The sequence below is a fragment of the Filicampus tigris genome, chromosome 5 (assembly GCF_054856515.1).
Source record: "Filicampus tigris isolate MCC_2025a chromosome 5, RoL_Ftig_1.0, whole genome shotgun sequence".
NCBI lineage: Eukaryota > Metazoa > Chordata > Actinopteri > Syngnathiformes > Syngnathidae > Filicampus > Filicampus tigris.
In genome coordinates, this window is record NC_141221.1 from 7,325,095 (window position 1) to 7,338,045 (window position 12,951).

General features: G+C 39.3%; 2 protein-coding genes across 4 annotated transcripts in view; one reads left to right on the forward strand and one right to left on the reverse strand.

The window, feature by feature from the left end:
• The window catches only part of ghra (growth hormone receptor a), a 39,097-nt gene extending 32,893 nt beyond the window's left edge, over nucleotides 1–6,204 (forward strand). The window contains exons 10-11 of one of the 2 annotated variants that reach the window (XR_015086716.1): nucleotides 4,843–5,269; nucleotides 5,435–6,204. Coding sequence is in view for 1 of the 2 variants with exons in the window: in XM_086029798.1 (XP_085885924.1) it covers nucleotides 4,843–4,858 (16 nt within the window). In the remaining variant the exon portion in view is untranslated. Of the gene's footprint in view, nucleotides 1–4,842 lie in introns of both variants that reach the window. The other variant, XM_086029798.1, reaches the window with a different exon arrangement.
• Nucleotides 6,205–6,954: 750 nt separating this feature from the next.
• selenop (selenoprotein P) lies at nucleotides 6,955–12,408 on the reverse strand. 2 transcript variants are annotated; one of them, XM_086029803.1, is made up of 5 exons: nucleotides 12,239–12,408; nucleotides 11,277–11,513; nucleotides 9,651–9,863; nucleotides 9,355–9,472; nucleotides 6,955–8,842 (listed from the first exon to the last, which is right to left on the reverse strand). In XM_086029803.1, exons 2-5 carry the CDS (start codon nucleotides 11,480–11,482, stop codon nucleotides 8,558–8,560), a joined length of 822 nt encoding a protein of 273 aa, XP_085885929.1. In that variant the 5' UTR covers nucleotides 11,483–11,513; nucleotides 12,239–12,408; the 3' UTR covers nucleotides 6,955–8,557. The 2 variants fall into 2 exon arrangements, with proteins under 2 accessions (XP_085885929.1, XP_085885930.1); XM_086029804.1 differs by having other exon boundaries at nucleotides 11,277–11,510; nucleotides 12,239–12,401.
• Nucleotides 12,409–12,951: the final 543 nt, after the last annotated feature.

Below are 12,951 nucleotides of genomic sequence, written 5' to 3' on the forward strand. Positions count from 1 at the left end.
AATAGGATTTACACTAGGCTAGAAAACAATTGCCAAGGCGCCGGTGTGTTTAGGTCAACCGGTGAAGCATTTCTGCATACAGATTCATAACATACATAAAGGCTATAACTGCATATGGATTTAAAAGTTACAGAATTTGTGAAAGGGAATTTTATTCAAAAATCCGCCTGGTTGTTATAACCATTTTTTTGTTTTGCTTTGTTTTTCAAAGATGTGTTTGTAAGCGGGGAGAGTGACGAATGGAAAAGCTTGAAAATGTTTCACAAAAGTGCCCCGTTCGGCGACGCATCAAACAAATTCATCCTTGTACTGGCCATCATTTGACTTTGCTGCTTAGCCAACAAAAATGTCATCATTTTGTCAACGATTTTTTGGGAATGTTATCGCGAACACAAAGAAAATATATTTGATATGTATTTCTTTTCATTTAGTGATACCAATACCAAATATATTGCTATCGGGTACGTCTGCGTTCGTTGAAAGTTGATTTAAGGGAGAGCTAGCATTACTATAGGGTGCGCTCATTAATATTTAGTGGGGAAAGCCTCCAAAGCTAACAATGCTGCTAGCCTGCTACCTGGAAATGGTCCATCCGTGGCCCTGCGTTGCTGTGACATGTCAATTATCTGGAGTGGCGCCTGGGGGTCCAAGCAAATTCTACGGGTGGCATTTCTCCCCCGACACCCCTCTGTCTCCGCCAGTTGTGTTTTGATTTACGTGCGTAAGTGTGAGTTGTGTAAAATTGACTGCATGTACGTCGTGTGTGTGTGTGTGAAACTAAGTCATTTGCAGCTTTGTTGTGAATGAATAGAAACACGAGTACAAGTTTTTAGTTGTATGACAAAAATTCCCCGAAAATGAAGGAAGTTCCCAGCGGGGAAACCCCTGTTTGCTGGAGCTTCTGTCCAGCATAGTGACTGGATGTGTGCAAACTGGAATATATGCAATGCAATCGGTGACGAGCAGTCGAGAGGTGATTTAATTTCTTCAAGCTTTCCGTGCAGGTGCTAACTGCAACGTGTTCTTGTCAAATGCGTGTGTCATTGCCAGCTCACAGTGAGTTCATTCTTAACCTATAGTGCATATGTTAATTGCAACTTTTATTTCACAATGTTACAGACACTTTAGACTGAGCACTTTGTACACATTCGTTCGCGTGAGAATTTAGTAGGATTTTATACAAAGAGTAGACTTCATTTTTCTTGTCTGATTTCTGATTGATTGTCTGACATAGATTTTTTTTATTATTTTTTTTTAATGGTCTTCTATACCAGTGGTTGTTAACTGGTGGGTTGCGTGCAGCGCAAGTACAAAAAGCTCCATGTCCATGTATAGATATTCACACCCCCCCCCAGCACCCCCCCCCCCTTTTTTTTTCTTGGTACAATACAGAGGTGGAGCTACCAAGTTTACACATGGAATAACAAGAAATGTTACTTCCTTGTGGTCTAGCGACTAGTGTACTCTGTAAACAAATACAATGCAACTCTGCCTCTGGCATGCGGACGGCATCGTTAGCATACATTTAGCGGTACGTCAGACTCGTTTCGTTTTAAAAATAGCCTATACTCTACATGTGTTTTCAGGGTATATTTAAAGCCCCCCAAAATATTGTTCTTAACTTCTAATAAAGTGGCAAAATATTGTTCTTAACTTCTAATACAATGGCAAAATATTGTTATTCATTTCTAATAAAGTAGGTTGAAACAGTAGAATAATGCAGTTCCCATGGTGACAATAATTGAGAATCCCTAAACATTGGAAAAAAATAAAATCAAAAATTTAAAACTGACATAAATGGTTTACTTTTTTGTGAAATATTTCCTGAAATATTCACATTTAGTTATTCAATGTGTACTATCTTTCACTGTCATTAGAATTTATTTGGTTTGTCATTTTTCCTGAATGCTAAATTGATTTGTAAAATATAGTGAACATTTCTATGTTGCATAATTTTGAGAAGTGTTTTAAAACTGTAGTATAAAGTTGTATGCAGTGAAAAGTTAAACATTACCAGGTTGATTTACTGTTTTTTTTTTAAATCTAAAATACTCTACTTTTTTTTTAATGAAAGAGTTAAAAAAAAATACAAAAGTTTTACGAAAATGCCTACTCGGTTTACTATTTTAAATTGTATTATAGATTTTGGGGAATTGGTGGTTTGGAAAATTGTGGGGTGGGTCAGGCTGTTGTAAAGCTTCATATAAATTCTCATAAGAATTTAGTACGATTAGATAGTATAGTAAGTATTCAGTGAAAAAATATTAAGGTGTCTATATAAAGAATTTACAATCATTTCCCCATTATGCTACATGAATTTAAATTTGTTATTGTTTATGGAGTGTTATTTGTTCCATTAATCGTTGCTGTTTTTGTTTTCATATTCTCCAATTAAATTCTCATGGGAACATGTTCATCATCAGATGTTTGAATACTTAGGCTGACTATATTGAGTTTAGTCTTTTTTTTTTTTTTTTTTAAATAAGACAATGAGGAACCTTTATTGCTTCAATGTTAAGCGACAGAGATAGTGTGTTTTTACAAAGAATTTTAAACTACCAGTTTGATTGAATCATATACTGTGATGTATGTATTTAATCAGTTGCATAAAAGTTGTATGAATAGCTGGATGTCGGTGTTACAGTAAGCCCTGCCTTTCAAAGCCAGCATTTTTCCATCCCTGCAGCATCATCAGAGCTGTGACCGGGTGGAACTGTGTGGAGTATGTGGTTGGGTTTGGAGGGGTAGGTTTTTTTTGTTGTTTTTTTTTTCATGGAACACGATGACACTCACTTCTCCCATCCAGATGCTATTTTATGTCACAATTCTAATGTGATTGTGTCAATATCGCGCTTTCCCTGTGTTTTGTGTAAAAAGCTCTGATGCGATAGGCTCTCTATGTATAAGAGGCTTTAGTATCAATAGTTACACCACAAGCATTATTATGTTCCCGCTGTTTTGTTATTATTATCGTTTCCATATTTCCCAAGTTTTTTTTGTTGTTGTCGCTGTTTCATGACTAAGTCCAAACAGACGACTACGCCATCCAGGTTCATGCTCAGCAACATCGTTCATCCAAGTTCAGTGGTATCTTGACTTACAAGTTTCATTTGTTTCCTGACCATGGTTGTAACTCAAATCACTCAGATCTCAAATCAACCTTCCTCATTGACATGACCGAAAATGCCACAGACACCAACACATTTTTGTAATGTGTTTTTTTTTTATGAGAAAAATAACACTCTGTTCTAGTATTGTACTGTATGAAAATATACAGTAATAACCATTAAATTGTTACCTTTTTTGCCTTAATTTAGTGGATGTGCTGTTTCTTGGCCTATATTAGCCGTTATTGGCAAATTAGAAAGAATGCGACTCTTGTGTTCTCTGTTTGCAGCATTCTGTTTAAATACAAGTTTTTTTTAAAGGTTTATAACTACTGCAAGATCAATGCTAATTGTGTTAGCCTCTCCGTGTGTGTCTAGCATTATGTTTTAGCGTTAAGCTAGCAGGCTTTCATGAGAAAATGTATGTAGTTTACTTAAATACACATGTAATGGTCTTGTTTTATGTTAGATTTACAGTAAACATCAACTGGGAGTGGCAATAAATGGCCTGAAGCAAGCATACTTGCATCTTTTTGAAAGAAGTCTTCGCTATCTGCCAAACCGCACAGTGTGCATACACTTCATGCCTAGGAGAAAACTCACTAGTAAATCCATTTTTTTCTTGCAACACACAAAAAAAGTACCCTATTGTAAATTGGGACACTCGCAAAAAATCAAGGTACCATTGTAACTTGTTTGAAGTTGCATTCCTATTTGTAGCATCCACCCTGGCTATTTAATTGAACGCTAAGAACAATTGTCGGCCTTCAATGACGTGATATTCTTTTCTTTGCAGTTAATCCTTGTCGGTGTTGGATCTGTGATTGATAAAGTTGCGTCACAATAAATGTCAATATGCCGCTATTTTAACCGTACTGGTTCTTTTTGTTTGTTTTGGAATTAGTCCTGAATACAGATGTCCAACTGTTCCGTGTTTCATTATTTTGCCGTTAACAAAGAGATTAACGGCAAAATTCCCAGCAGGCGACAGCTAACAGATTCTCAGATCAATTGAAAGTGCAAAGCCACACTTAGAAATACTACACATGAAATGTGAACGTATTTAAACGGACTGCGAAGTATAAGTGCTAAGTAAAACAGATTGGCGGCACACTAAGAAAACTGAAAAAATTGTGGAATTTTATCATTATTATTATTATTATTATTTACTCAACAGCACAAGTAGTTTGTGCAGATTTATATTTTTCTTCTCTACATAGGGCTGCCCTGTTGCCCCAATGGAATGTGTGTGTTTGTGTGTTCTTGTATTTCTATTGTTTCAGTGCTCAAAATGGCAGGATGACCGCCTTTCACCCCATGTGCATGTGTGAGTCACTGAATATTATTTTTGTGGGTCAACTGCAGGATGAGCACCTTTCACCCTGTTCATGTGTGTGCGTGTGTGTGTGTGTGAGCACGTGGAGGCGCGTATGTGGTCAGTTATGTTTGTGTGTACAAATCGCTGGACGCTTTCTTTCACCCTTTGTGTGTGTGGGTGGGTGTCTGTGTACTTGTATTTCTATTGTTTGTGTGCAAAAAATGGCAGGATGACCTTTCATCCTGTGGTATGTGGTTATGTGTGTGTTAATTGCAGGATGAGCACCTTTCACCCTATTTAGTGTGTTTGTGTGTGTGTGTGTGTGTGTGAGTTGAGAATACTGGCTTGTTTGTGATCCACATAGAGGAACACTGTGTGAATGGGTTGACATGTTGTGTGCTCCACTCTCACTTCTAGGCCTGAGCGGTGGTGAAGAAGATGGAGGAGGGGAGCTGCAGACCCACGGAGAAAGCTTATTGACCAATTAAGATGGAGGCTGTGTACCGCTGCTCTGTATGGGGGCTGATTGAATCACACTGACCGCCACTCACAGGACATTGCGGCTAATTAGCCATAAGTCACTTTCCCCCTTGTATTGGATGTTCAACCCAATTACGCCCACATAGACAAGGCACCTCGGCCTAACCCATCGCCTCCATTTGCTTGTTGACCTTTTCGAATCTACAGTTTGACAGGACATTCAGATACATGGCAACAAGCTGAAGGTAGTGCACTGCGACGCTTGAAGAGCAACATATTGTTACTAAAACGACTCAAGACTGAAATGGGAAGGCTTTACTTTCAAACGTAAAACGGGGTGCACACAAATCAACTTCTAAACTCAGTAAGATGCAGTCATTTTTGTCATTTTTCACAAATATTCATTGCTTAAAAAGTTACAACTACGCAGAGGTCAATGCTAGTTTCATTATCCGTCTGTGATGTTTTTTCACTGTTTTAGCATTAAGCTCACAGACTTAAATGTGTATCTTTATGTTTGGTTTGACAGTCGACTCTAACTGGGAATGCAGTAAACATCTTGAAGCAAGCACGTCGCCTTCCTGATCTGCTGATTCTTTGAAGTCCTCTACCAGCTATGTAGTGTTCGTAACTCAAATATTTGCCCAAAAATCAGCCAAGCAACGGCTTGTATCACGAAAAACATAACACTAACACTCTAACACTTTCTTCTGGCACCAAGCTGTCTCGACTCACATCTGTGGAAATATGGTTTTGTGTGTGTGCGCGCATTGTTCTTTTCGTCATCCTGAGTACACTACACACTATAAGGGCACTAAGAACACACTATTATTTTTTCCCCACCATAACCCTAACCCTAATTCGCAAAAAGTGGTATGTGTCTGTTGCGCTTTCGCTGCTCAAACAATAATAGCGAAAAACGAATAAATATAGAAAAGGCTATGCAAAATACTGTTCAGATGTGGAGGGGGTAAATGTCAAAAATATAATGATAGGCTATATGGCTGTATGTTCTGCAAACAGATTATGTCGTGATTGCAGGAAGCAGTGCACTGTACTATAATTTGTATTGTGTAACAGAGTGTATATTTCCATAACAAATGGACAGTTCAGTAGATGTTGCATTTTTGTTGGCTGAATAAATTATCATTTAATACCAAAACGTTACTTTTATTACTCATTCATAGGATAGTGTTGTGTTATTTTCCATTGTTAAGTAACAATCATATGCATTTGTGTGGATACTCCAAAGCAACGTCCGAGCAAGTTCATGTGCTCCAATTAAAGTGTTGTCTCGACCGTCAAAGCAGTATTTATTCATCAACATGTTTTGTTTTGTTTAATTGAGGTTATAGTTTGCCAGGGTGTAGAACTACACTGCATCCTATCTCAGAGATGTTTGTTGGTTAATTGTACTATTGACTAGATTCTATACAGTACGGTAGGGCAAACTAGTTCTTCCGCATTGTCTGTGTACAACGCAAACATGGCCAAAACAAACAAAACAGTTTAACAATATCATTAAATAGTGCAAGTATGCCCAATGAAGTGTTTAGTAAAGCCATAAATGATTTGGAGATCCTATAGACATTTAAATTGAGCAGATTTGATGCTCCTCCCACCAGTCCACCACCTCTCCTTTGTGGAGCTTTGTCGTTATCTGCTGGGCACATTCGGTAGTGTGTCATAGTGTCAATTGAAAATGAAATAATGTATTATGATTATTATAATTGTGCTGATGGTTGGTGTTGTTGTTGTTGTACACCACAGGTCAAACGAACATTTGGACATGAAATAAAATGCAACATAATGTATGTTGTTTCTAGTAATAGAATTAATTATACTGACAAGTCAGTAGGTTTTGTGATCAGTTACACTGGTCGACTTTTTTTTTTTTTTTTACAAAATTTTTAATCATATATGCAAGTAAACTTTTGATCTTTTATTCTTTTTTTGCGCTGATTCAGAATCTGCACTCGATTTTCCATAGAGCATCATGTTATCCTATTCAAACAATTGATGTTGATCCAAAAAGCGCAAACACAGAAGAAGCGATCCAATCAAAGTTTATTCCACTGTCCTTTCACATACTGTATAATTCACACACTCACTTTACAATACATTGCTCTGTGCGGGCATCAGATTTCCGGGTGACATTTCACCTTCCCGCAGAAACCATCATTAAGCACAGTGTGTATTACAAAAGTCATTCCTGCTCCATTCCCCTCTCTTTGTGACAGTGGAGTTGTTTAGTTTGTTTTGATATGTGCAGTTTGCAAGTAAATCTAGTACAAGGAACAAAAAAAAGTTTTGTGTATTAAACAATGAATTGAAAAAAAATTGCTTAACCTTGTCATTAATATCCCTTAATTGGCCAAAGCATTTAGGCTATGTTCTTCAAAGATTAGCTTCTCATGGCAAACTCCCTTACATTCTGTATTTCAGTGGTTTAAGATACTGGTACTTTTGGAAAATTAGTCCTGAATGTAAAAAAATAGTCCTACATTTCTATATTAGTGAGTGTTTTGGCGCTTGCGACATGCTGGTGCAAAAGGGGTATGATAAAGCGAGACCTCGACTGAGAAATAAACTTTGGATGAGTCAACTTAAATCAAGGTGAGAGTCGTTGTTGATCTCTATTTTATTTATTTATTTTGGAACCTATCTTGCGTTAATCACAAATAAACATCACCTATTGTTGTTTTTGAGCCCTTTCTGAAACACACCGAGATGCCACACGATGGCCCCAAAGCACTGTCTACAAGAAAAGAAGTCTTACTTTTAGAAAATCAGTCCTAGAGTGGAAGTCAAGCCCAACATTTGATTTAGCTAACAACCAATCACGGCTCACCTGTTTTCTGAAGCTGTGCTGTGATTGGTTGTTAAGTGAGCCATGAGCAACTGTGCTGTCATTTTCAGTTGACAGAAGTGACAAAATGGCCGCCCCCGAGATAGACAAAAATGGGTGGATTTTACTGCTTAATTCATATCTGTGAAAAGGCGGAGGAAAACCGCATCCACATATTTTTACATTTATCTTTGGTGGTGCGTCACAAGAGTTTTCTAATAAAATATCTGCTTTGGCTCAATAAAAGCTGGGTAAAAATGTTCTGATTGCCTAATGTTAATTTTTCGAGAAAAACTCCACCATGTTCCTCAACGACTCGTCTCCCATCCCTGCCATCCTGACTTCACCCAGACGCCACTAGAGCATAGTTTGTGCGCCTGGTTTCATAAACGATGGAGGGGTCCAAAAGGGGGAAAGGGTCATACGTGAACATGGCGGCCTATATGGACGCCGGGTGACGTGAGCTGGTGTTCCTATTGGAGAATATCATCACGGCCAGCTTTACAGATGGCCTCATTCTCAGCTCACGACCCCCGGGGGTCAGGCTCACTGGTCCGGCTGAGGCGGCTGTCAGTCGGCCCGGGGCGAGCGTCACTGTCAGGTCTCGCTGACGCGATCGGCCTCGTCCTGCCCGTGTCACTGTCATGTGGCGGGTAGCGCCTCCTGACAGCGTCACAGGATGGGCTCGCCCGCCTCGCCCAACAGCCTCCGTCAGTGTCAGCATCAGCTGGCAGCGGCCTCACTGTCGGGACCAGCGGCCCAGCGTCAGTCATGCTTGGATTTTCACCTCGACTTCTCGGGTGCTCACGGCCGCTGCATCACCGGTGCCCCCTGTGCCTCCTGGGGCGCCATGTGTGAGTTCCCCTGACTAGCCTGTTGCCCTAAACTGTGCTGACTTTGGCTTTGCAACTCGTGGTGTTTGTGGTGATGATAATCGTGGTGGACGTGGTGCCCATGCTGATGATGGTGGTAGTGATGATGATGCCCGTGATGGTGTTGCCCATGATGTCCATTTTCCGTGTCGACTGCCGGGGCAGCATCGGGACGCTCCTCTGTATTTACTTGGCACTCTGGTGGGATTTCCGCACTCTGTAGAAAATTCACATGGAACAAGTTAGCGTGTGAATCAGTGGCAGCTTGTCAATAGAGGGAGCCACTGTGAAAAAGACAACCATTCAAGTGGAATATTATTATATCATATATATATATATTATATATTATATTATACTATAATAAAAATATCTTGAAATGTATCAATGTCTATTTTCAGATGTCCAAGATGAATCGACTCTCTGGGCTGCACAAATCCATTGAGTCTCATTAATAGTTTGACATGCAAAGTATAGGAAGTATAGGACTACGGTGTGTGTGTGTGTGTGTGTGTGTGTGTGTGTTATAAATATATATATATATATATATATATATATATATATATATATATATATATATATATATATATATAGGGTTATATTAGGACTGTCAAAGCTAAAGTGTTAACTTTGGAGATTGATTTAAACGTTATAAAGGTTATATATATATATATATATATATATATATATATATATATATATATATATATGAAATCATAATCAAAATAATACCTCATAGGTGCAATCGCCACATAAACGCTTGCAGTAGGTGTCCTTTATGGCACCCTCGATGTGGCCCTGGCCAATGATGGAATATGGAAGTGAAATCTGGCGGGTAAGGCGTCCACATCTGATAATCAAAAAGTGCACGATTATGGATAAAAACCAAAAACAGGAAGCACGGTGCTAAATGCATGATAACTTGTGCCATATGACTGCAGGTTGTTTAATTCGTAACCTTAATGCTGTCGTCAATTGAGGATGCCCTGGTATTATGCAAATTGAGGATCACGTCCAGTTGTTCAAACCTGTCATAGATGAAAAAGTCATCCTTGGCTCCATTCAGCAGCTGCCACACATCCGACTGGTGCTCTTCTTGTTTGTAGAGCGCGATGTTGGCCGACAATCTCTGCTCCAGCATGGGGTGCAGCTGTTGTGCTTGCGCCCCCTTATGGTTGACCACCATGTAGATCACATCTTTCAAACCCTGACTCTCCATGACCAGGCGCAGATTATCCATTCTAGACGGGGCAGAGTTAATAAATATATCAAAATGAGTTATAATATTCCTTTACAGCGAAAATTTCAAAGTGGAACGTAATCGTTTGTGTGATGCCGCATTGTTTTAACAATTATCCCATAAGGAATAATGTTATGCAAGTTAATATGTTCCATGCTTAGCGTTAATTAACTATCCAGAAAGTGTTTGGAGAAAAAAAATCATAAATACTACCTGTCATAAAAGTGTAAAAATGGTAGCAGCAATAAGATGAAACTAAATTAAAGAAAACATTTGTTACCCTATGCCTGACCTGACAAAAGAGAGTATTTAAAGAGTGATACTTTCAGCTATAGTTCCATTTTGTTTTGCTATTGATGGAATAAGGAGTGTAAATAGTACTCATATTGCAATGAGCGGTCGTCACAGAGCGCAAGTAGATATTTCACATAAGAAAAATCTCGCGTCACACCTCCAAGCAAAAATGTGACAAAATGTACTGTGTATATATATTCAAATAATGATGGGCTTGCCTCACTTGGCTCACAGATTTACTTGTTTTGCTATTAACTATTATTCCGTTGCAAGGAAGATCTGAACTTCATATTATTCAGTTTGTCATTTTATTACAATATACGATGTGTCGGGACAGAAGGATTGTGCTCAGTGAGAGAAATATTCAGGCCCGCCCTGATTTTTCCAGGCCCACCCATTAGCCACGTTCTGGCTCCGCCCCTGCTCCATTGTAAAGGTTTCAACAGGTGGATACACAGGTTAATTCTTGTGGAAGAGCATTTAATTGTTCTGCTTGTTACTATACGTTGATGGCATGAACAATGATATATTATTTATATTTTTAAAAAATATATTCAGACCAAATTAGTGAAAAGTGAAAATGTTCACATCTGCTGATTTCTTATGGCACAGTGGTTGGGAATCACTGCTTAACCTCTGAAGCCCACTAAGCTTTGGCATCATATTTGACACATTTTATGACGTCACATATGATGTTTGACTTCTGAAATATTCTTATACAGAAAATTATTGTTTGAACTCTAAGACTGGACACCTTTAAGGATGCGTATGCCATATGTTCATGTCCTGACAAACAACGCAGTTTGTAACACATTTATAGCGCCGTGAGAGATCATCAGGTGTGCTGCGGAAAATTGTCCAGGGTCAGTTATTTAGACAAAAACATATTATTTTCTAATATTTTTTGTTAATTAGTTAATTTATGTGTGTCAAGCACGTATAGCAACGGGAAAAACAATTGAATGCTTTTCCACTATAGGTACGGATACATAAACCTGTATATCCACTTTTTGTGAATCGTTTTGCTAAGTGGTGTGCCGTGAATTTTTTTTTTTCCAATGTGAAGTACATGAAGCCAATAAAGGCTGAGAAACACTGGTCAAACTAACTAACTACTTACCTGGATGCCTGCACCAAACAGAACAGTCAGCTGGCCTGCAAAAGGGCCACCACCGTCACACGGCCCATCACCGCCCTCATGGGTTCCACCGTCCCGATCCTCCAATCGGGCGGCGGCTGACAATGCGGCCCACCGCCTCCCTCGCTCTCCGCCCCGCCCCCCTGGAGCAGGCAGAGAGCGAGGAGCAGGCTGAGGCTCACCCACATTCCTCCTGCACCTCCTCGCCTCCCCTATCTGCTGAGGGTGAAAGACAACACCGTGAGAGATAAGATGTCCCTGAGTGTACTGGCGGAGCTAAGATTTTTTTTTCCTTGGAGGGTTATTTGGGGTTGGGTGGGTGTGGCGGTGGGGGGGGGGGGGTAGTATATCTCACAGCACAACAAACTTTTTTTTTATACGCTGATTAAAAAAAAAAAAAAAAAAAAAATTATATGTCCCCTAAGGAGAACAGGAAGAAATGTGGGGAAAAAAATTCCTGCAAAAAATCTGAAAATACCTAAAAGTCAATTAACTGGTCTGGCACCTGGCAAGTCCAAGCATATTTCAGGGGCAATGCCCCTGCGAACGCCATCCCCCCCATGTCTGCCTCACTGTTCTTAGTTTTGGGCTTCAAATCATGGCTCAGGTCTTCTAATGTGGAGTTTCCGTGTTTTATGAACCTAACATGCATGTTTGTAAGAGGAAGCCTGAATACACAAATAAAATCCACAGCGACATGGAGAGAACATGCAACCCCGACTCAGGAGACCACCGTGCTTGCACTCCTTTTTAGTACAATTTCAGCAAACAATCAATCTGTTTTTGGTTATTTCTATGCAAATAATCAACACAAATGCTGACAATCAAGTAGTAATCAGTGCCAAAATGCCTCGTTTGTCCAAAAATTGTTTTCACGTGTAGCAAAATACTCTTGCGCAAAGCTGTGAATGTACATAAATGTCATTCAAGAATGTATCTTATACCTGTTTGTCGAAAGCTTGCCTCTGCACAGTGTTGAGTTGTAGCAGCCCGTTGTGCAAAAACAAGTGTGACCCTCAGCTGCTCCCCCCTCCATTTATACTCTGCCTGTTTTTGTCTGCCCAAAAGCAGAACAAAGGTCAACCTGAGCTTCTTCTTCTTTTTGCTGATGGCGATGCTTTTTTTTTTATTCCCAATAAAAATCAGATCACTTTAACCGTGAACATTTCTTTAGGTTGGAAATGATTAGCAATTTCTGGCAGACTGACAAACGTCTTAAAGACAAGAACATGTTGGTGCTGGCATGCATTTGCTTTGCGATTTCAAAAGTCATGCTTGAATGCTTTGCTTTTTAAAGGCATGGAGGTAGTTAAAAACAAGTTGTGCAACACATTTGGAGAGAGGACAGCTGGATAAGAACAGAAGGTGGATCTCTGGTCAGTGGCCAACATTTTTGTGCACAGTCCATATAAAGACAGGCAGATTGAACGCTTCAACTTGTGGAATAATTAGAAAAAAAAGGAGGTGTTTCTATAGAAAGTTTATTAATAAAAGCAATGTAGTAGTTAAGATGGAATGCAAAGGACGTTTTTGATTGCTCACTTTTATGCCCAAAAAGGTTGCATTTACACGGTTTTACAGGTTTAGTTGCGAAGAATGTTTTTTTTTTTTTTTTACCTGTCATAAAAAGGCTCAAAGTCTGAACTGACATGGAAAG